At 42.6% G+C, this 24028-nt stretch overlaps 1 protein-coding gene and 1 long non-coding RNA gene across 4 annotated transcripts in view; one reads left to right on the top strand and one right to left on the bottom strand.

The window, feature by feature from the left end:
- Positions 1–1506: 1506 nt before the first annotated feature.
- Positions 1507–23035, top strand: Il18 (interleukin 18). 2 transcript variants are annotated; one of them, XM_075965967.1, is made up of 5 exons: positions 1510–1747; positions 9807–9892; positions 13628–13765; positions 14798–14928; positions 22687–23035. In XM_075965967.1, the coding sequence occupies exons 2-5, from the start codon at positions 9811–9813 to the stop codon at positions 22909–22911; spliced, it is 576 nt and encodes a 191-aa protein (XP_075822082.1). In that variant the 5' UTR covers positions 1510–1747; positions 9807–9810; the 3' UTR covers positions 22912–23035. The 2 variants fall into 2 exon arrangements, with proteins under 2 accessions (XP_075822083.1, XP_075822082.1); XM_075965968.1 differs by lacking the exon at positions 13628–13765 and having other exon boundaries at positions 1507–1747.
- Positions 4546–24028, bottom strand: part of LOC142846098 (uncharacterized) — a 28609-nt gene continuing 9126 nt past the window's right edge. For both annotated transcript variants that reach the window (XR_012910029.1, XR_012910028.1), the window contains 2 exons: positions 17277–17491; positions 4546–4666 (listed from right to left, as the gene is read on the bottom strand). This is a non-coding gene — a long non-coding RNA (uncharacterized LOC142846098). The remainder of the gene's footprint in view (positions 4667–17276; positions 17492–24028) is intronic.

Genomic DNA, 24028 nt, shown 5'->3' with positions numbered 1-24028 from the left:
TAGACCGGCTAGCCTTGAACTCACAATGAAATGGCTGCCTCTGCCACCTGAGTGCTAGAATTGAAGGTGTGAGCCACCATGCCTGACTTATCAGGAAAAAAAATTTTATTTCCAATGTTCAAATTCTGACCCTTGAACGTGAAGCCCAGGTCCTTGTCCCATGGTTAGGGCACTAACATCAGTCCAACCAGGGAGTTCAGTCTTATCTGTCAAATGTCTGATTTCTCTTTCTCAACATACACAACATCCCATTGGTCTATGCTGCTGGGCATAAGGGCTCCTGAAGAAATATGAGCACCCCCACCCCCTTTGTGAAAGTAAAGTTTAATCCTCCTTACAATGAAGAAAAGGAATGATTCACTTTTTCCATCTTTTATGTTTATGTAGTGTTCATATGTGTGTCTGAAGGTATGTAAGCACACAACTATGTGGATGCATGTGTATGTGTGTGCACAAGTCTCTGGAGGCCTGCAGTGGATGTCAGGAACCATCCTGCGTAGCTCTTCCACCTTCTTCATTGAGACAGGGTCTCTCAAGCAAACCCAGAGCTCACCAATGTGGCTAAGCACACAATCCGGCTTGCTCTGGAGATCCCATTTCATCTTTCCGAGACTGGAACTGCAGGCTGGCCATGGAGGTTCTGGGGATCCAAACTCCATTCCTCACATTTTCAAGACAAATAAATTTAAAACTCAGGCTGACCCTGAACTCACTATTTAGGCCGGGGTTCTTCCTGCCTCGGCTTGCATGCACAGGCATATCAATCCATGTCCACCCAGTATAACTAAAGCTTTAGAAATGGACTCTCTGATGGTTAGTTTTAATTGACAACTTGTCAAGATCTGGAATAAATTACAATCCAGAAATGGAGAAGACACCTGTGAGAGATTTTTTTGCTTGATTTTTTTTTTTTTTTGATCCTAATGAGGCAGGAAGACTTGGGTCTTTAATTCAGATCTTGAGGTGTCAAGACACATTTTGAACCTGGGCCACACCTGTTAAAAATGCTGCAAGATCCCCAGCAGTGGCAAGCAGCAGGCCCACAGAGCAGCTTGTCCCAGGCAGAGATGGCTGCTGGTCCCTGACACATAGCGGGAGGGCGGGCTGGTGTGCTGGTCAGTCCCAGGCAGAGATGGCTGCTGGACCCTAGCTGTGACTCCCTGACCGGGAGAGTCATCAGCATTGGGCTGGGCCCAACCATGTGGCACTGGGCTGGTTTCAGCGAGCTTGGGGGTGTGAGCAGGTGGTGGGTAGAAGGCACATGGGCAGACACATTGTACAGAAGAGAATTAGATATTTATTACTTAGAGGAGGGGGGAAGGAGAAGAACAGCACACGGGGTGGGGGTGCGGAAAAGTGGGGAGAGAGGCACAAGCAAAGCTGCTTCTCCTAGAGGAGACTGAAGAGAGAGAGAGAGAGTTCAGGCAGGAAGCTGAAGATCAGCCTGGCTCAGCAGATGGGGGCGGGAGTGGGTGTGGCTTGTCTCTTAAAGAGACGAAAACCATAACAACACCTACTGCTGGAAGCTTATATAAGGACAGGAAAGAAGGAAGCTTCTGCTATTTGCCTGCTTGCCTTCACCTTACTAGCAAGTCCATTCCTTCACTGGCTTTGCAGCCTTCATCTTTGGGATTCCAGCATCTACTGAAGACCTGCTGAGACATCCAGCCTTGGGGACTGAGCAACTTCTGGACTCTTGGACGTCTCATTCATAGCCAGCATTGTTGGATTAGCTAGATCACTGCCTGTAAGTCATTCTAACAAATCTCCTTTATATATATGTTGAGAGAGAGACAGACAGAGAGACAGACAGAGAGCAAGAGAGAGAGAGAGAGAGAGAGAGAGAGAGAGAGAGAGAGAGAGACTCACAACTCACTGTGCCTGATCTGCTACTCTAGAGAGCCCTGACTCAGGGACTTTGACACAGACTATTACTAACTAGTTCTCTGGATAATTCATTAGCAGTCACACAGTCTCAACTCTGTCCCTTTGTTTAAGAGCACAGAACTAATTCATTCCAAATCACCTTCAAGTTAGAACTAATTTCAAATCACCTCCCAATTAGAATTAAATTCATCCCAAATCATCGCCCCAGGAGAGTTTTGCCACCTCTCCAAGTCCCTGTCTCCATCACTTTCCTTTACAGTTGGCTGTCACAGCATTCCTTGTCACTCGTGCTGGTGACAGCAGAGAGAGGAAGTTCCAGACAGAATGGAGCACCTGGCACTGACTGCTGCAGCTGGCTCAGTGCCAGCTTACCCTCTGCTCAGTGTCTGCAGCTGAGAAATTGAGCAACAGGCGTGGGGATTCGCAATGCCATGGGACTGACCCATAGAGAAAGCTGTGTCCCCATCCCACAGGTCTGCTCTCCTGTGACTAATATTTTTTCATAAGCTTCATGCTCTCTACTAACTCACTTCCCTGTTTAAGACGTTTATTGACTAGGACATCATATAACACAATGCCAACAGAGCATGGAGGTGGGGAGAACCCCTGTAATCTCAGCACTTGAGAGGCAGAGGCAGACAGATCCCTGAAGTTCCAGGCCATTCTTGTGTAGAACAAGTTCCAGGACAGCCGAAGACTACATAGAGAAACCTTGTCTCAAAAAAGTTTGCCTCAAAAAAGAGGCAAACACTAATGCAATCAGAATCCATTTTCATTTTGGACAATTCTAAAATTATAAGGCAGCTATAGAAAAGCTTCCTTTTCCTCTGCTTCATCTTTTCGGTTTGTTGTTGTTGTTGAGACAGGGACTCGCTATGTAGAGCAGTCTGGTCTCAAACTCGTTTTCTTGTCTCTGTCTCTAAATGGCTGGGGTTATAGGCATATAGGTTATAGGATGGGGTTATCTGCTAAGGCTGCTCTTAAATGTTAGTTTTAACAAATGTGTGTGTGTGTGTGTGTGTGTGTGTGTGTGTTTATCTGCTAAGGCTGCTCTTAAATGTTAGTTTTAACAAATGTGTGTGTGTGTGTGTGTGTGTGTGTGTGTGTGTGTGTGTGTGTTTATCTGCTGGCATCTTTTCACCACCATAAGCACCGCACTTTAGTGTGAATGTGTATGTGGTGTGTGTGTGAGAAAGAGGAGAGGGGAGGGGGAAGGGAAGGTGGGGAAAGAAGGAGAAAGAGAGAATGAATCTGGTGCCCTCTTCTGGTCTCCATAGGCACTGTCCTTAGAGTTTGCATGCATACACACATTCAAGCAGAAGTCACAAAAAAACAAGAAATAACTGCACCAGGTTCTCATATTTTAACAGGATAGTGGGGCTGCTGTATTGGCATCAAACACAAGGGGGGGGGGTCAATATAGAGATTACTGCTGTGGTTAAGGATGGTGACCAGATATGAGGTCTGAATAAGTAAGAACAAAATGGCGGTGCTGGAGAGATGTGTCAGGTTAAGAGCACTGGCTGCTCTTACAGAGGTCCTGAGTTCAATTCCCAGCAAGTACATGGTGGCTCACAGCCATCTGTAATAAGATCTGGTACTCTACTCTGACCTGCAGGCATACATGCAGATAGAGCACTGTATATATAATAAATAAATATTTTTTTTAAAAAAAAGGACACAATGGAATGACAATAATTCACATAGCGCGAGGATGTGCCAGGTGTGGCGGTGCACACCTGTTATCCCAGGACAAGGGAGGCAGAGTTCAAGGACAGCCTAGACCACCTTCTAAGTTCCAGGTCAGCCAGGTGTGCAGAGTGAAAGACCATCCATATCAAAAAGTGTACAGGAGAAGGCTAGACTTGACAACACAGGTCTGTGATCCCAATACTTGGAAGCTGCAGGCAGGAGGATCAGGAGTTCAAGTGTCATACTTGGCTACAAGTGACCCTGTCTCAAAAGAACAAAAGATACAGGAGGAAGAGATTGGGAGTCAAAGATTACTAAAATTAAGAGAGCAAACAAGCAGAGGGATGCATGCAGGGCACTCTGATTGCGGTGATTTGACTACTTAACTACTTAGTCCCCAATTGGGGAGGATTAGGAGGTGTGGCCTTGCAGGAGGTGTCACTGGGGGCACCTTTGGGGTTTCAATAAACTCTCACCATCCCAGAGCTCTCTCTCTGCCCCTATTTATGGATCAAGATGTGAGCTCTCAGCTACGACTCCAGAGCCACACCTGCCTGCCTGCTGTCATGCTCCCCACCATGACAGTCGTGGACTCACCCTCTGAAATTCTAAGTCCCAAATAAAGTCTTGGCCATAGGGTCTCTTCACAGCAACAGAAAAGTGGCTAAGACAAAAGTGGACATACGCAATCCTAGCACTTGAGGCTGAGTCAAGACAATTTCAAGCTTAAGGCCAGCCCAGTTATCCTGACTCAAAATAATTTAAATATCAATAAACTTCCCACGAACCAGGATCTATTTAATCACTGCTAGTTGTTTGTATGTTTTTAAGTTTTCTAGAAGTCTTGAGAATCTCAATCAGTGCTTTCTTCATGAACAGACAGACAGACAGATTTGCAGCCAACAGACCAAACAGACAATGCAGAAGGACTGTTGTACTTGCCAGTGGCTGTGCAGGGTGAGGGCTGCAGCCAGGGAGTAGTCCACCGCAGAGCAGGGGCTCAAGTACCCAGCCGGGAGCAGGCCCAGGAGCAGAACACTGACAACCCTCTCGCTAGTCCAGTGGAGAGAGGCAGCCTTGGAACCAGCTACAAGAAAGAGAAGATTCACAGAGGTGAGGAAGGACAAACATGTCAACCAATCACACGATGGCTTACACAGTCAGCACGTAAACAGTATGCCAGCAGACCCATGCTGAACGCAGAATCAGACGGCATATCCGTCATGTCTCTGAGCACAAGACACTTTCTTAAAGGCAAGAAGGCAGGTTACGTATCTGTGGAATACAGGCAGTCTTGGACCTCACTGAGACAGGTATCACGAGAGTGTAATTTAGCGATCACTAATGGACCTCTTTAAAATAATAATGATACCAATAACTGTGTAATCTTTAGAGAAAATGCAGCATTTCTTTAAAAAAAAAAGAAAAAAACAGTTTGAGCTGGCTAAATGAAAGAGAAGCATAGGTCTCAGAATACCTTGAAGGTTATGTCCTTCTGCCCCCTTTTACAATTCAGTGCCAACAAATGAAACACAAGGGCTGCCTTTAGACAAGTGAAACACAACACAGGCTCTACGCATTTTCTTTTCTTTCTTTCTTTTTTGTTTTTTTGAGACAGGGTTTCTCTGTATAACAGCTCGGGCTGTCCTGGAACTTGTTTTGTAGACCATACTGGTCTTGAACTCACAGAGATCCGCCTGCCTCTGCCTCCCAAGTGCCAGGAGGGAAGGTGTGTGCCACCACCGTCCGGTAGCTCTAAGAGAACCCGACAAAAGGATGAAGTTTCGACCCAGAAAACTGTACACAGACATAAACATTAAAACTGTGCGTATGACTTTAGGGATGTTTTTTCAGTCCCATATATTTCAGAACCAGTCTGCTAAATCTAACAGAAGAATCCACCAATGAAAATTGGTCAGAAGCAAAAAGATTTTTAAACGGCAGTTTCATCCAGCTTCTAGTCCCACAGTTGACTGATATTACATGTCTAGTAACTAAAGTGCAAACAAGTTCAAGACCTATGGGAAGAGTGTTTGGTTTCAATGCTGTCATTGTAATTTTTAAAGGCCAGAGCCTTGTGCATCCCAGCCAAGCTCTAAAACACTGAGCCACATCCCCAACCTCTGTTTTTTTTTGAGACAAGGTCCTACTATCCTACTATGTCGCCTATGGTGGACTCTTTCTAATGCATGATTCTATTGCTCTGGCTTCTTGATGTTGGGAGTACAGACATGTACCACCAGACCCATTTAGGAGTGGTAAACTCATAAATAATTGATTTATTTTATGTATATGGATGTTTTGCCTGCTTGTACGACTGCTGCCTGTGGAGGCCAGGAGAGGGCATTGGATCCCCTGGAACAGGAGTTGTAGATGGTTGTGAGCTACCCTGTGGATGCTAAGAATGGACCTGGGTCCTCTGGAAGAGCAGTCAGTGCTCTTAAATACTGATCTGTCTTTCCAGCCATGGGAGTAGTATTTTTAGGGTAACTGAGTCCTCTAAGCTCAATGAATAATTAAACAATCACTATAGTAAATACTAGTATTTTAAAAATCCAATTTTTAATCATAATGTTTGCTGTATTCCAGGAAAATTATTTTTAAAAATCATGAGCTGGACAGTGATGGATATGCCTTTTTTCCCAGCACTCAGGAGGCAGAGGCAGGTGGATCTTTTTGAGTTTGAGGCCAACCTGGTCTATAGAGCAAGTTCTAGGACAGCCAGGACTACACAGAGAAACCCTATCTCGACAAACAAACAAAAAGGAAAGAAAAAGAAAGAAAGATATATCTTATATAATATTAGAGAAGACAATATAAGCCATTATAAACTAACAACAAATATGCTTCTCATTCTGAGTCTGGCTTATTTCATTTAAGGTGGTGACTTCTGGTTTCAATCATTTTTCCACCAAGAAATGTAATTCATCCATCTGTATGGCTGAATAATACTCCATTATGTTAATATGCATCTTTATCTATTCATCTGCTGGTGTACACCAACTGATTCTATAACTTGGCCCAGGGAACAGTGCCATGAGTATCCCCACTGTGTGTGGCTTTGATTTATTTGGGTATATACCCAGGAGTGATATACCAGGAAAATATGAAAATTCTACTTGTTGTTTTTGAGAGAGAGAGACCTCCATTGTGGTTTCCATAGAGATTAAATTAAGCTACATTTGTGCCAGGAACATAGAAGGATTCCTTTTTCTCTGCATCCTTGCCAGCTTTGTTAGAAATTTCCTTTCTATTTTGTTCTTGTGTTTTCTTGATGATAGAAATTCTGAGTGGGGTGAAATGAAAACTCAATGTACTTTTATAGTATTTGTTTTTTTAAAGTTTTAAATCATGTGTGTGCTTGTGCAACTGTGGAGTGTGTGCCTGAGAGTATTTGCTCCCACGGAGGCCAGAGACATCAGGTCACCTGAAGCTGGTGATTATAGGCAATTGTGAGCCAGCTGATGTAGGTGCTGGGAACTGAACTCAGATCCTCTGAAGACCAGTACATGCTCTCGGGCACTGAGCCATCTCTCCAGCAGCTCAATGCATTTTTAATTCATGTTTCTCTGGCAGCTAAAGCTGTGAACCTCCTTTTCATGTATTTTTCAGCCATTTGTAGTTCACTGAACTGCACATTCAGTTCCTTTACCCATTTATTGATTAGAATATGAAATACGCTTGATAACTATTTACCTTTGGATATAAGGAACTGAAGCTAGGTTGAGTAGGTAAACATCTACCATGTAACTAATACTTTAGGTTGGTTTCGCTAAAATTGAGTTTTTCAAATGAGTTTTATTTTCTTCTACCATAAGTGCTTGGTCTCGGATTATGCTATAAAAAATTAATGAGTTCTTAAAAGTACAGATTTATAAATATTCCTCTAAATACTACTGTTTAACTCCATTTTCTTATACCTATAAGAGAATACCTAAAGTTAGACAGTTTAGAGGAAGAAGCAGCAGGGAAGAGGGAGAGAGAGAGAAAGAGAGACTTAAAAGTAATAAATACAGTTGATCTGTAACCATTTGTAACTAGAGCTCCAGGGGATCCAAAGACACAGACACACACACACACACACACACACACACACAATCACACACAGGAGACAGAGAGAGAGTTAAAATAAATCTTCTTTAAAGTGGCCTCTCTTGAGAAAAGCACTAATCCATTCCTTCCTGTGGGCTACTCCACAAGGCCCCACCTCCAGCACTGACACATGAACACCAACTCTCATCACGATTCTTGGTACCTACAAACCATAAAAACAATTAACACTTGTGACTCAGACACAGTCCTGGGAGCTCCGTTCATTAACTTCCTCACCACACAGGACACCAGCTGCTCCCTAGAACCTGCTGTGGTGTAGGGGAAGTTCCAAGTCTTCCTGAAGGTCCCAAATTTGAGTCTGCTGAAATAAGACTGCAGTCAACAGATTATCGGAAGCAAAGGCTACAAGAGACAATTAACATGTGCAAGCACCTGAGCAACCTGAAACATTATAACTTTCCGAAGCCAGGAGCGAAGTTGGGATTCCTTATTCAGAGAGGAAGTAGAAGGCTTGCAGGTGATTTTAAAGCAGGATGAAATACTGTTGGGGGAGCCTGACCACAGAGTCAGATGCAGACAAGGAGGCCACACCTGGGATCCCAACACTCCAGCAGCTGAGGCAGGAGGACTATGATTTCTACAGGACCCCATCTCTATAGGGGAAAACAGAGAAGTAAATGATTGAAGGTAATTGTGTTCCTCTTTAGTGGACCCGCCTTCAGGAGACAGAGAACTTCAGAGAAGTCTCTTTGCTACTACAGGAGAGGAAGGTGTCAAGAGAACCTTCCAGTAACCACGGGAAGGACAGAGAGACCTGAGGAGGCTGCTTTCATCAAGTTCGTCATCAAAACATTAAAGTAAATGCAGGAAACTCCTTAAATTAGAATAGTTATTAAAAGCCAAGGAGGCGGTTATTGAGGCAGGGTCTTAGGTAGCATCTTACTACATAGCCTCAAACTCCAGATCATTCTTGTAAAAAATATACTGTTTTTTGTGCTCCTAATTAATACATAAAGCAACAAGATCTACTGAAGAAATTTCAGGTGATAAAGCTTAAACCATCTCAAGACTCCTGGGACCTACAGTGGCTGCTAATAAGTGAGCATTTCAACTAGTAGCAGGGTCAAGGAACTGTGGTTTGTTCCTTCATAACCCCAGGAGGAGGGCTACATTTCAGCTTAGAAATAAATGAGAATAAATATGTCTTGTTTTTCTCCCCAAAGTCACAGATTTCTCATACTTGGGACTCCATGGCAAACCCTTACCCCGTGACAAAACTCTGGAAGGACATACACATAAAATATAGAGTAGGGTGAGGGAAAGGGGGAAAGCAAATACATGGAGGTTGTCGCAGAAACACCATATTTATGTAATATTCATGCACGAACACAGACAAGCCAGACTTCAGGTCAAGAGCTGCTGCTGCCTTTGGAGGAAACCCACCAAATGTCAGAACCTCTCAGCCTTCTCCCACCCTGCCCCAAACACTAGGTGGAAATGCTACCACTGTCTCCTCCTCTTCTTTACCACTGTAGCAGTGAGGTCACGAACCTTCAGCATCTCATCTACAGGAGGCCACTGGCTTTTCAGTTCAGATAGAACTGGTCCCCAGTATTTCTAGCATCCCCAGTGAACACAAAACTAATCATTCACTAGGGAGCCATATTTTCACTAGGGATTCATAGCACTCCTAGCCAGTATTCGCTAGGAGTCACCCTTTAAAATATTATGAAACAGCATTCTCCTGGTTCCAAATAGCTAAGGGTTTGCAAAGAACATAAACATGCGTGCTACAGACTCCTGCTTCACATATATTAAACATTGCAGTTTCCATCAGCATACTGAATGATGAATGACTTTCAAATGCGAAGGTTTAGAAGGCAGTATTAAGGAGCTGGAGAAATGGCTCAACCATTAAAAGCACTGGCTACTCTTCCAGAGGACTGGGGTTCAGTTTCCAGCACCCACATGGTGCCTCACAACCATCTGTAACTCCAGTTGGAGGGGATCCAATGCTCTCTTCTGGCCCTCCATGAGAACTGCATGCCTGTGGTGCACAGACATACATGCAAACAAAATTAATCTAAAAAAAAAGAAAGGTAAGAGGTCTGTTCATTTTATGTGTACGAAGAGCAATCTCTGCCTCTTCATGGGTTACTCTTTGCTTTCCTTAGAATAATGTTGGCTGCCGCACTGGACGAAGGCTTGTGCATCAACTTCAGGGAAATGGCATTTATTGACAACACACTTTACTTTATACGTAAGTTTAAACCAATAAGATAAATGTGGGGCTCGGGTACAGGTTTTCAAGTAGAAATGAAATCAAGAAGTGAGTTTGGACCCCTGTTTATCATCAAATTCTACCAAAATGTTAATGACCCCCCCACACACACACTCTGCTTTAGAAATAAAACAAAACAAAACTGATTTCCAAGATTCAGTGCCCTGCCCCATGTCCTGGGTTGACACTCCAGCAGTTTGTCACCAAAATGGTGGCTGGTGCCCTCATGAAAATGTACCATTGAGGAAACACTGCTTCCCAAAAGAAATGAAATTTATGAGATTCTAGGCCTAGAGTTCTGTCTACACCATTCAGGTGAATAGATAAACTTAAAAGGAAAGTTTGCCAGTTTATTAAAAAAATACTTTAGCTATGTACTGAAATTACAAATCCTGGATTTAAATTGTTAATTATTGCTATTTTATGTGTGTACTTGTTTCTCCTGCATTTATGTCTGTTCAATACATGCATGCAGTGTCCTTGGAGGCCATAAAAGGGTGTTGGATCCCCTGGAACTGGAGTTACAGAAGGTTGTGAGCTGCCATGTTGGTGCTGGGAATTGAACCGTGGTCCTTTGGAAGAACAGACAGTGTTTTAAGAACTGGAACATCTCTCTAGCCCTAGATTTAAGAATAAACCTAACACACTTGTATAAACACAAACCCTAATAAGCTTAATTTTATGGGCTCCTGAATGTTTGTCATGTGATATTCCTAATGTAGGTCAACAGAGCCCATCACCATTATATAGAGTTTAGGGGTGAGGAATGGGGGCAGGATCGTGGCTCATGCCTTTAATCCTAGCACAGAGAAGGAAGAGGCAGGTGAATATCTGTGAGTTGGAGGACACCTGGTTTACAAACTGAGTTGGAAGGCAGCCAGAGCATTTTAGCAAGACCCTGAAAAGGGGGAGGGGGACTATGGAAGGAAGAATAGAGTTCTAAAAGTGAGGGGAGGGGACATGATGAGCTGAACTATATAATTTAACATATTATGTTTCTTTTTCCTCCCTTTAGCTGAAGATGATGGTAAAGTATAAATTTATTTTTCTCTCTTTACAAATTAGAAGATACTTAGACACGTCTATTGTCTGCTGGGAGAAACTGTCCATAGAGATGTCCAAGGGGTAGTTAATAATTACAGCTACATTAAATTCAGATAATTCTACGGGAGAGCATATTAAAACTTGAATTCCTCGGCTAATTGACTTAGGTTGTTCTGTCTTACTTCTGCTGATTATAGCACCCTTGCATGGTGCTTGGACATTTCTGTTGTCTGGCTTGATTTGACACTGGTTGCTATTACGTAGCCTACACTAACCGAGAAGTCACTCTATCACCTGGACCGGCCTCAAACTGTGACCCACCTGCCTTCACCTCCCGAGTGTAGGGTCACGAGTGTGCAGCAGCACACGCAGCAGCATTCTTGTACAACAGCATTAGCACATGTGTCTCACTGTTTCTTCAGAATAACCTCTAGGGAGCAGAACTGCAGGTTGGCAAATCAAAGCCTCAATGGTCCCTCCATTGAGTTTATTATGTACTAGCAAGAGATAATTCCCTAGCCTGGTGTGGTGGAATACACCTTTAATCCCTGAACTTTGGGAAGCTGAGATAGGCATATCCCTAAGTTCGAGGCATTCCTGATCTACAGAGCAAATTCCTGGACTGCCAAGACTATACAAAAAGGCCCTGTATTGAAAAATAAATTAATTACATACACATATAATTTAAATATATAGATATAGAGAGAGTAGATGGATTTTTTGGGGTTGCCAGCTCACAAAAAAATGGCATAGAGACATTATTGAAAAGTTTTTGCATCCCTATAAACCTTTCCACTGACCCAATGGTCCAAATCATACCAAATCAAACTGAATTAGAAAAAGGCCAGGTTTAATGGATGCCAGCACTCCTGGATGGCTTTCCAGGCCCTCATAGAGGAGACAGGGAAGGAAGACCAGGAAACCACATGTTTGTTCTCTGGGGTGCTCTTTAAATACCCTGTGGGAGTGGTCTTGAGCATCTCTGGGGAGGGGTCATCGTTTGGCAGACTTTCTCAAAGATGGAGTCTAGACAGAGGCAGCTCCCAGGGGAGGGGGCTTGAAAATGAACTTTACACCCAAATAGAGCCTGGAGTGACATTTTCACCCAAACAATTATTAATTGTGAAAGCTTGGCCTTAGCTTAGGCTTGTTCCTAACTAGTTCTAATAATTTAAATTAACCCATTTCTATTCATCTATGTGTTACCATGTGACTCATGGCTTTTCTCTGTCCTCCTGAATGTTTGTTCCCTCAGCCTCCACCTGGCAACTCTACCTTTCTTCCTCCCAGAGCTCTCTGTCCAGAAGTCCCCCTTATACCTCCTGCCAGCTATTGGCCATTTAGCATTTTATTAAACCAATCACAGAGACGCATCTTCACACAGTGTAAAGGAATAATCCACAAGAGAGAGAGAGAGAGAGAGAGAGAGAGAGAGAGAGAGAGAGAGAGAGAGAGAGAGAATTCCCTGACAGGGAAAATAGAGATGGTGGGGTAAAGATCCTGAGAACAAGAAGACTTGAACCTGCAGCTGGGAGAGACAGAGCTCAACCGGAAGCAAGGACTGGCAATTGACAGCCCATGGTGGCATAGCTCTCATATTTGCATAAGTAGGTTGAGGATTTGGGGGGGTTGTTTTTCTTTTTTGGGGGTTTGTTGTTTTGGTTTGGTTTTCAGTTTTTCAATGCAGAGTTTCTCTGTGTAGCCCTGGCTGTCCTGGCACTAGCTCTGTAGACCAGGCACAAACTCATGGACATCTGCCTGCCTCTGCTTCCCTAGTGCTGGGATTCAGTGTGGGCACCACCGCCTTGCATCTGGCTAAGGATTTAAGGTACTAACTCTTGTGCCCAGATTACAACCCCGAGAGAGGCCCAGACTGTAATAAGCAAGGTTTAATCAGCATAATACAAACATGTTTGGAACTCATCTCCATCCCCGTCACAGCGAGGTAAAGAGAGTTGTATCTCCTCTATGGGGTAAGCTTTTAAAGGCATAACCACAAAGAGAATCTTTGAAGCTGCTCTGACACGGATGCAAGAACTTTTGCTCCCTCCCATTCAGTTAAGTCAGCTTTTTCCTTGTTCTTAGAGCAAGGCCACTGTTCTTGAGTTAGGCCATCTTTATCAGCCTGTACCAGGTGGCTGGCTGGGCTGAGCTAAGTGACCTTGTGCTCGGGAGATTCTGGGAGAATCTCCCGGGTGGGAGAGGGGAAGACCACTATCTTCCTGGAAAAACATTCTGCTAGGAAATTTCTTCTCGCCCCTTTGAGAATAAGGGGTGAGGGTCCCACACTAACAAGATGCTATAATGAAGCACTACTAGGTGCAGTTATGAAGGGAAGGGCAGGCAGAAGATCAGCTAGGGAAGAGGTCCCAGAGGAAGGAGACTACAGGGTTTGTGATGTCTAAGAACATGGACAGCAGGAAGGAAACGGTAAGAACACAAAGGAGACTGGCCAGGAAGCAAAATACTCAAACCTTTGGAGGGAGAGTAGTTCCGAGTGCAATCAGGAAACCCGGTGTGCTCTTAGGAGCACAGTGACGCTCAACAGGGGAACTTGCTCATTGCTGCTTCTAGAGCAGAGGGTTGTGCTGACTCCGCAAACAGAATTACTAGGTGTGTCTGTGGATCTAATAAAACAACTTACCATTAATGATTCGATGTGTGTTATAGGAGACCTGAAATCAGACAACTTTGGCAAGAAACGATCTAAAACCTGTGTAATACGAGACATGAATGACCAAGTTCTCTTGGTCATTGGCAGAGAAAGACAAGCTGTGTTTGAAGACATGCCTGATGCTGACCAACGTGGTACTTTTCTCTGCCTATTTAAAAGCACAGAGACCCACCCGCTTCTCCCCACTCCATTTACTGCCCACATTTTCAAATGTCAGGTCCTGTCCTCAGATGGAAAGTCACAGTAGTAAACAGAATTCCACTTTAGAGAGCACCCTTTTTTTAGATGAAGCGGGGGGTGGGAGAGGGGGCTTAGATGCAGTAAAGACCCTGGTAGAGGTGACCACACTCTGAGTCTATAGGAGTATCACTGGTTCCCCTAGATCAATTGTATTCTCCATAGAAGAACCTTCTCAAATTGGATCATTCATCCCCACTGGTTATAGCTGAGCATACTGCAGACACCTTCAAAATTCAAATGAAAAGTAAAACACAAGCATTTCAAATGAATATCTCTTCCACCAGAGCATGAGAGTGTCTCAAGACATAAGTTCCAAATATCCCAGTTTGGGGCCTAGTTGAATGTATATTCTTGAAAACAAAAAAGTCCTATCCTAAGTTTTTTGCCTCAACAAATGCTTTAATACTCTATTGGACATTCAACGGTTAAGCATAGTCTTTAGGCTCAGAATAATATTCTGTTTTATGATTGGCTTTATTTCTGATTTGAGACAGGATCTCATTATGTATCCCTGGCTATCCTGGAATTCACTTTGTAGACTAGGATTACCTAAAACTCACAGAGATCCACCTGCCACTGCCTCCAGAGTGCTGGGATTATAAGTGTCTACATCCACACCTGGCAGGCTTTGTGATATCTTTAACACACTCAAGAAAAAATATCAGAAATCAAGAAAAATATCAAAATATCTTTAACACACTCCAAATACTTTAACACACTCATGTTGCGCATCTATGGTTTATACACCCTGTAAGTGTAATTTAAGGGGAGTGTGGCCAGCTGGGCTTCAGGTCTGTTGGCCGTCAGGCCAAACCTTCACTGCAAGATTGTGACTGACCTATTCTTTGGTTAAATTTCTATAGATGCCAGTTTGGGGGAGGGGAAGTATTCCAATTAATGGTCTCATTTATTAATATTTATTTCAGCTAATCCCCAGACCAGACTGATAATACATTCGTATACAGATTGTCACTCAAGGGGAGAGGCTGTAACCCTCTCTGTGAAGCATGAAAAAATGTCTCTTCTCTCCTGTAAGGACAAAAGCATTGCCTTTAAGGTAAGATTCAGTTTCACTTTGATTTTAGTCATATTAATGAACAAATTATAAACGTCAGATATCCTCAGGCCAATTGTCTAGAGCCCAAAGAGCAGACACAACCACTGAAGTGGATGAGTATGGGGAGCTGTCCACCCCTTCAGTCTAGTGTGCTGATACTCGGTGGTCTCATTTTGTCTCTGAGTCTGTCTGAGAGGAAGAGACGGCTGAAAGCTCTTTTGTTTGTTTTAAACATGTATTTATTTATTTATTAGTTCACAGTTTTCTGTCTGCATGCTTTGCTTATACACCAGAAGAGGTCATAAGATCTCATTATAAATTAGGTGAGCCACCATGTGGTTGCTGGGGACTGAACTCAGGACCTCTGGATGATCAGTCAAGGCCCCAGCTGAATTTTTTTTTTTATTCAGACAGGGTTTCTTGTATCCCAGACTGATCTCAAACTATGTAGTTGAGGGTGGCCTGGAACTTTTAACTCTTCCATCTCTACTTCCATCTCTACTGCACGGATTACAGGTGCATGTCACTATGTCAGGACCTATGTTCAGGGTCTCCCATTAATGCAGACCGTATCCATCATTGCCATAGGCTGATTTCAGGTAAAAGCCAACTTCATTTCCCTGTCATATCACTAGAGTTTTGTTCAAGGATTACTTCTCATTTAGATTTTAAACTTCAGCTTGGTCCTGGATCATCTCTCCCTGAGTTGTGGTTTACTGTTGGGGTCTAGCCTCGACGGGTTCGTATATTCCAGGGCAGGGGTATATGGATTAGAAAAATTAGGTAGGAGGAACAAAGATATGAAAGAAACACAGGGACAGAGAACTGGGAGGGCTATACGGTGTATACTGGATACTGAATCTGCCCACATTTATTTTCCATATGCTTATATATCCCAATCCAAAAGGTGAGGGGGAGGGAGAAGGCAAAAGATTGCATTCAACATGACACAAAGGGCAACCATAGCAATTACTTGCTTCAATATTTGAGCCATCAAGCCACTATTTTCTGAGTTAAGCATTCTGATGTTTTTGGCAGGATATGCAGTGAATACACCCTAGACCAAGTATTCTGTAGGCAGCCACTCCCTATGTCAAACCTCCTTTTTTAAAATGAAGGGGCAGGAATAGGCTTGATTTCTGTGGCCTTTGGTCAGGGTAGAGTGAATTCACCTCTGTGGGCCATCTTAGTGTCCAAAAGACCACGAAGTCACAGCCTAGGTCAGGATATCTTGTTTGTAGCCAACCTCTTGTCAACAACTTTGAAAGAGTGAAAATAAGTTCCAACTCTCTGACCTTTGGTCAAGGTGGAACAGAACCTGTATCTGTGGGCCTCCACAATCTCCTCCCTTTTTAATTTATTTATAAAGCCTGTGCTTCTGCTGCAGGACAGACTGTGCCTGGCTTGGGCATCCTCTTCCACTTTCCAGACTTACCCATCATACATTCTGTCATGTAGGTCCTGTCTTAGATTGCTGGGGAGGGGATCTACCTGCCATTGACTACAAGTCTCTGTAAATAAAGGGTTACGGGAGAGTGCATCTCTAGGCGCTGTGCACCTCTGAGCCAACTTCCTGCAAGAGAGTTCACCAACAACTACATAGTCATATGCAAGCAGATAATACTTTGTGATACATATACTCCCATGTGTACAATATCTCCTAGTAAAGAGTAGAGGATGATCAAGAGGGGATGGACTTTTTTAAATGGTCCAAGATGTCTTTAACAATTTTTAGCTACATCAAAATCCAAATTTGTCTTATTAAACATATCAAATCTAAGGACTTTCCATGTCAAATTTCTCTCAGACAAGTGATAATCTTTTTCTAATCAGTAACATCATCGTAATTAACTAAAGCAGTTGCGAGCATTGACAGCTCAATACCATATTTCTAGTATGGAAATTAACAATAAACACACAATTTGTCAAATCACATTTCTCTAAAATCCAATCTTATCAAAAGACAAGAGGAGGTGTCTGTGATGGGTGAGCTATGAGTCTTTTTTTTCCTCCTATAGTTCAGTTGCATTGCTGCTCTGAACATTCAAAGTTAAGTTCAAACCATCCCCGTCTCTGAGGAGCAGCAAAAATTTTCATGCCACTCCTCCTCATCTCTGAAGAGGGCTTCAGTCACTCTTTGCTTCCATAATAGAGTTCCATTGCTTTAACAAGTCTCTCTCCCCTGGATGGGAAATTTTCTGAGGTCTCAGTTCTTAGTCCTTTTATTTCAACAGCAGATTGAACACCATACTGGCAAAATGAGTTCTGTGTCCTAAGATATAATATGGATAAACTACCAAATATTCAGTCAGCATTCTTGGTCTAGCTCCAAAGTAAATAGGACTCACTAAGGTCTGGAAGTTTGTGCAGTAGGTCCACCAAGGAGCTGGGAACCACCAACCATCACCACGATCTTCCATCCCTTCTCAGGCAGCAGCATGATGGCACCAAGGAAGTCAGGAACACAGACTCAGGACCTCACTCTGACTCTTCTATGGGGACACCAGCATCTATGATGTCATCAGGGCTGGCACTTCTCTATTTTACAAGCAGTATTTTCTTCCTATGAAAAAAAGCACAAACATGACTCCAATGGCATATTAAAACAGGATCATGTCCTTTCCAACATAGACTGAGGGTATAACTCCCCTGTTTTTTCTTTTGAAGTTGTGTTTTCAAGGAGCCATGGACATGCTCCACAATTACTTGTCCTTGAGGATTATAAGGAATGCCTGTTTTATGTTCAATATTCCATTGGGAACAAAATTGCTGAAGTGCTTTACTAACATACACAGACTTATTGTTCGTCTTTATAATTTTAGGGATTCCCATATATGAAAAACACTTTAAGCAATGAATTATCATATGGTTAGTAGCTTCTCTAGTTTGTGCTGTGGCCATAAATAAAACTGAGTATGTATTGATTGTCACATGCACGTATCTTAATTTGTCAAACTCTGCAATATGAGTAACATTCATTTGCCAAAATGATTAGGAAGCAGGCCTTCCTGAAAAGGTACAGGTAAAATTGTGGGCATATATCACATTGCTTAACAATCTAATGACCAATTTCTCTTGTTAATCCAAACTGCTTTCTCAAACGTATTCTATTTTAATGATGTAGAACATGTGATCACTGAGCAAGCTCAACTTGAGATAAAGCAATCAACTGAGTAAGTTTGTCAACTAAAGAATTACCTGCAGCCAACGGAACAGGAAGATTTGAATTGCTCTAATGTGATTCAGAAAGCCTGGCAATTTTCTTTCACGAATGGCATCTTGAATTTGTTGGAATAGCATTTTAACTTGATAATTACTAGTCCTAATGCATGGAACTGTTTCTAGTACATGAAGAGCTTTAAAAATGTACTTACTGCCCATCCGTAAATTAAATGCCTTATCTGCAAATAGCTGGATTAGTACAGCAACAGCTCACAGAGCAACTGTCTGAGCTGAGGCTGGATCTGTTTGCACTACGTATCCTTTACTATCAACAACATATGCTGCTCTTCCATTGAAAGAACCAGCCGTAACAACTAACCTAGCATCCTTTAAGGGATCTTTCATTACATTTTTTTTTTTTGGAAAATAAAGAAATGTAGTTGTGTGATTTGCAGCAATTGATCAGTTGGGAAAAGATTATCAGTCTACTCTTCAAATTGAGCAAACACAATTGCCTAAGAATCATTATTTAGAAATAACAGATCAATCTGTTGCTTAGTGTAAGAAACATTGATCACAGTAGGTTCCCTGCCAGAATATCACCCAGATTCCATCCTGTTCTTCTGTACTAAATGAGTTACTGCTTCAAAAGAAGTGTTTAGTACCTTGACTGGCGAAATGGGATGGTGTATCCATATAAGCAGACCATTTTTGCCATAATACCACTGTGGGAGTAGGTTTTTTAGGTACTATACATGCTGCCTAGGTGGATCATAATTAATATAATGTACCTGCTGCTTTGTATTGCATATTTCACCTGTATCAGTACCTGTCTACCAGCGTCTGTAAGCTATCTGGTAGAATTCAGGTCACGGCTCACCTAAAGAATTACACTTAATGGCTCAAGGAACACTGTGGGGAATTTTAAATAATGTCTCAGTCATTGAATATCTCCTAACAATCAATGAAAATCATTCAGATTCTGTAAGCTATCCTTCCTAATTTCTAATTTCTGAGGTTTCATTTCTTTAGGATAACATATGATCTAAATACTGGCAAGGTGGGTGCCTTTGCACTTTCCCCAGGGCAATAACCCACCCTGCATGGGTAAGACTCTCTCAAAGTTGTCCACGTGTCTCAAGCAAAACTTCTTCATTTTTATAGGCAAGCAAGACAGCATCCATATGACTGATAATATAAACTTGTGGAAATTGGTCTATAACATTTTGCATAGCCCGAACCACAAATTGCTGGCATAATGTAGTGCTGTTTGCCATGCTCTGAGGCGAGATGGTCCACTGACTATTTGAAATTAACTGATAGAACACCAAATGCAAATCATTGGCATGCCAAAGGGATAGTATAAAAACAATCCTTTAAAGCTATAATAGTCTTATGAGTATTTTTTGGTATAGCTGTAGGAGAAGGCAATCCAGGCTATATAAAGCCCTCATGGGCTGCATGGTCTCATTAACATCTCTTAAATCATGTATTAATCTCTATTTTCACGACTTCTTTTTAATCACAAAAACAGGAGAATTCCACGACATAATGTGACCATTATCCAGCTGTTCCTGCACTAACTGCTGGGCAGCTTGTCATTTTCCTTCTGGTAGAGGCCACTGTTAATCCATACAGGCTCGTCACTTTTCCAAATAAATGGTCTGTATGGAGTGCAGTGGCATCTCCTAAAAGTACTCCAATCCTGCCCTGGGAGCACTTCTGCTAGGTATGATAGGATTGATCCTTCCCTCATTTTCCTTGCCCAGTCCTTGATTGCGTAACAACCCTTGCTGAAACACTTGATTAGCAGTAACTGTGTTGGGGAAATATAAATATACCCCAATTCAGTTCATAATGTCTCAGCCCCACAAATTTACAGGTAAATGAGGAAAAAAGTATGGCTGAAAAGTTTCTTCATGGCCCTCTCCGTCTCTCCAGTAAAGTTCATTGCTACTTTGTTCAAGATTTTGAGTTTGATCAATCCCTTGTAAGTGTGTAATAGTCTCCATTTTAGGCTTAAAGGCCATCGACTGGCAGTTATAGCAGAAATATCCGCACCAGTATCCAGAAGACCAGAAACGCCTTTTCTATTTATAAACAAAGTGAGTTTGGTCACTGTGGACCTATGGCTTAGAGCCAATAGGTATCAGATGAATCAAACCCAGCTTCTCCTCTCTTACCTCCCTTGACTTAATTTCTGATTTGCCCTTTAGAAAGTAAAATTAATTGTGCAAATCTCTGGCCTGTCTTTACCACAGTGACTCCATTAGGTGAGTGAGGCATATCCTTGATTTCTCCTTCAAAATCAGCAGTCAATGACTCCAGAAGCAACAAGCATCCCTTGCATGATGGTGCTACCTCTCCCCAATAATAATCCTACAGTGCCTTCCCATAAAGATCCATAAACCCCAGTGGAGAGAGCTTGCATCCCCATTGCAGGAGTTAAACTGTAAAAGGCAGAGCTGAGATTGAGCCCTGCATTGCCTGGGGTTGCTCTGCAAAGGACCTGAATGGATTTCCTTGTCTGGGAAACAGACTGCTGGATCGCCCTATATATTGTCTTGGGGCCTGAGGCAAGCCCCCTCTGCTCAATTCCTGGCAGGGGATTGATTCCCTTAGGCATCTTTCTTTGGTCTACATTTGTTAGTTCACTGTTTCGCTCTCCTGCAACTTCAGCACAGTCCCTGGTTCCTTATTCTTCCCTGGGCTTACTGTGTATGCTATCTATCAGAACACTGCCTGATCTGAGGTGCCAAAAGACCACACCAAAAGCAGCTTCCAGGAGGCCCTGCAGCCCTCGTCTCTGGGCCTTGATTTCTTTGTTGGGAGAGAAGATCTCTGACTGTCTTTCCCTGTAAAGTAGCGGCTATAGGCAGTCTCTGTGTATACGAGGGGCCAATATCTAAATATAATCTTTCAAAGTCGTTGACAACAGGTGTGGCTACAAACAGTTGACCAGGCACAACATCGGAAGCAGGTGCTAATCAGAAGGCAACTTATACTACCGTCTGTCACAGTCCATACTAGGTTGGTAAATATCCAAGAACTATGGCTGTCAATTTAACTAGTTCTGTCAAAAGAACACCTTCTGAATCTTCTATGCATCTCAAAAAGATAGAATGTATTTTTAATTTTAGAGATTTCTTGGTCAGTCCATAGGATCATGGGGATCTTTACTGCCATGTGGTCAAAATCAACTCCAAAATATCAGTTCCATAATTAACATGGAAGAACCTTGGGCAGTTCTCATATTTTCTAATACATCCTAAAAGGAAAACAAAATGTGAGAATAGGTAAAACCAGGCAGCTCCGGTGGGAGAGACTACAGTTTCTAGTCAGCTAATCCTGACTAGGACCCTGGTGTCTGGACAAAACATACAGGAATCAGCGCTTGTACTAAACTCAGGACAGAAGGGAGAGACTACTGTGCATTGTTATACTTGGAAAGCAGAGTCAGGGGCCACAGACTGAGTCTGTGCAGCTGGGCTAATGGGGAACCCAAGACCCAGCTGGAGAACAGCTGCTGGTCTAATCACACTACAGTGTAGTATCAGGATCACAGAAAGAAGGAGCTGAGATTCGGACACCTCCCGCACCTCTCATGATGATTCAGAAACTAGAGCTACTGAGCCAAAGTGGGGAGTCTGTCAGTGTGTTAGCTAAGAACAACTAAAGAAGACAAGAACTGAAACTAGCCCGATGAGATGGTCATCTCTGCTAGAACTTCTCTTCATCGTTAGCATACCTGGACTCCCTTGGTGGAAGAGAACAGAAGGAAGGTCTGGGCATAGGGGAACCAGAGGCCTGTGTGTTGATGAGGGTGCCAGGTGGAAAAGGTCAGAATGGACAGGAAAATAGGAAGTTAGGAATTAAAGAGAAGCAGTCAGTACTTCTACCTTCAGAAAGTTTATTTCTTAACTCTTGAAAAAAGTAAAGTTGCTTCAGGTTGGTTAGTAACACACTTTTAGTATTATAGTGCACATATAAAAAATTGGTAAAGTCATTTTAAAAAAATTTGTTTTCTGATGCACAACTGTGTATACATGTGTTTCTTTGGAGGCCAGAATGGGGAGCTGGATTCTCTGGTGCTGGAGTTTAGGCATTTGTGAGCTTCCCCATGTGGATGCAAGAGCCAAATACCAGACTCTGAGAGACCTGAGCAGGAAGCCATCGCTCTAGGCCCAGTTGCTTATATCTGTAAAAATTATGTAGTTGGGGATGGTGCCACATGCTTTTAATGCCAGAATTCTGGAGGCAGAAGCAGGTAGATCTCTGTGAGTGTGAGGCCAGCCTGGTCTACAGAGCCATTTCCAGGTCAGGTTCCAAAGCTACACAGAAAAATCCTGTCTTGAAAAACAAACAAACAAACAAAAATTATGTAATGTTGGGCCAGGCAGTGGAGGCATATGTCTTTAATCCCAGCATTTGAAAGTCAGAGGCAGGCAGATCATCCTAAGTTCAAGGCCACCCTGATCTAAAAATTAGTTCCAGGACAGCCTGGACTACTACACAAAGAAACCCTGTCTCAAAAAACAAACTACCACAACAACAACAACAACAACAAAAACTATGTAATGTGTGTTTTCTCCACAGGAAATGGATCCACCTGAATATATCGATGGTACTAAAAGTGATTTCATATTCTTTCTGAGAAGTGTTCCAGGACACAATAAGAGGCAATTTGAATCTTCAATGCACGAAGGACACTTCCTAGCTTGTGAAAAGGAGGGTGATTTTTTCAAACTCACATTGAAAAAGAAGGATGAAAATAGAGATAAATCTGTAATGTTCACTGTTACTAGCTTACCTCAGAGTTAGGTATTAAGCATTTTTTGTACCAGAAAGATGACTAGATTACGTGAGCCTTATGATAATCCATTATGTGTTGCCATAGCAAAATACCCCAGGCTGCATAATTTATAAAGCAAACAGGTTCATTTGTCTCACGTGTCTAGTCCAATTCCTACGTCCTGGTGAATGGCCCTGGCTGCATTACAGCATACAAGATAAAAGGAAAGGAATCAGCTGCATGTGAATTAGCACATGGGTGAGCCTCACTTCATAGCAACTCTTTCTTGAGAGCGGCTTCGGCCCTTCCCAATGCTGGAACCCTCAAGAGCTGTTCACCTCCCACCTCTTTAATATATCACCACCTCAACACGGTTATACTGGTGATCAAGTTTCCAGCAAATCTATTCACGTGACAGTGAAATAAATACTAATAATGACCTCAACATGCCATTAAAGTATGATACTAATTATGATATTTTTTAAGTAGCACTTATGGGGTAGAGAGATGGTTCAGTGATTAAGAGCACTTGCTACTCTTCCAGAGGGAGATACACCACACACACACACTATATATATATATATATATATATATGTATATATATATATATACATATATATATATATATATATACACACACACACACACACACACACATACATATACATGCAGTGGGGTTTTTTTTCCATGGGTGTTATGTCCCTGGAACTGAAATTAACAGACAGTTGTGAGCTTCCATGTGGATGCTGGGCATTGAACCCAGGTCCTCTGGAAAATCAGTCAGTCCTGTTAACCACTGAGCCATCTCTGCAGACCCCTTCCAGAGGACTCTTGTGTATATGATGGGGTATGCACATGCCACCCTGAGTGAGGGGAGTCATTTCTATGCTCCCATCTTTGTGTGGATTTCAGGTTCCAGGTTCCAGAACTCAAACTCAGATTGCGAGGCTTGCATAGCAAGTGCCTTTATCTGTTGTGTCAATTCGCTGACTGTGTTATGTGCTGTCTCAGCCATTACAATTTTATTTCACTGGGAGAAGTTGAAGCAAATCAACATTATTAGGCAGTTTACACTGTCTGTGACCACAGCTCCAGCATCTGTGACACCTTCTGGTTCTCCTCTCTCTCTGTCTCTGTCTCTGTCTC

This window comes from Microtus pennsylvanicus, chromosome 3 (assembly GCF_037038515.1).
Source record: "Microtus pennsylvanicus isolate mMicPen1 chromosome 3, mMicPen1.hap1, whole genome shotgun sequence".
Lineage (NCBI taxonomy): Eukaryota > Metazoa > Chordata > Mammalia > Rodentia > Cricetidae > Microtus > Microtus pennsylvanicus.
This window is presented reverse-complemented; position numbering and strand designations above follow the sequence as displayed.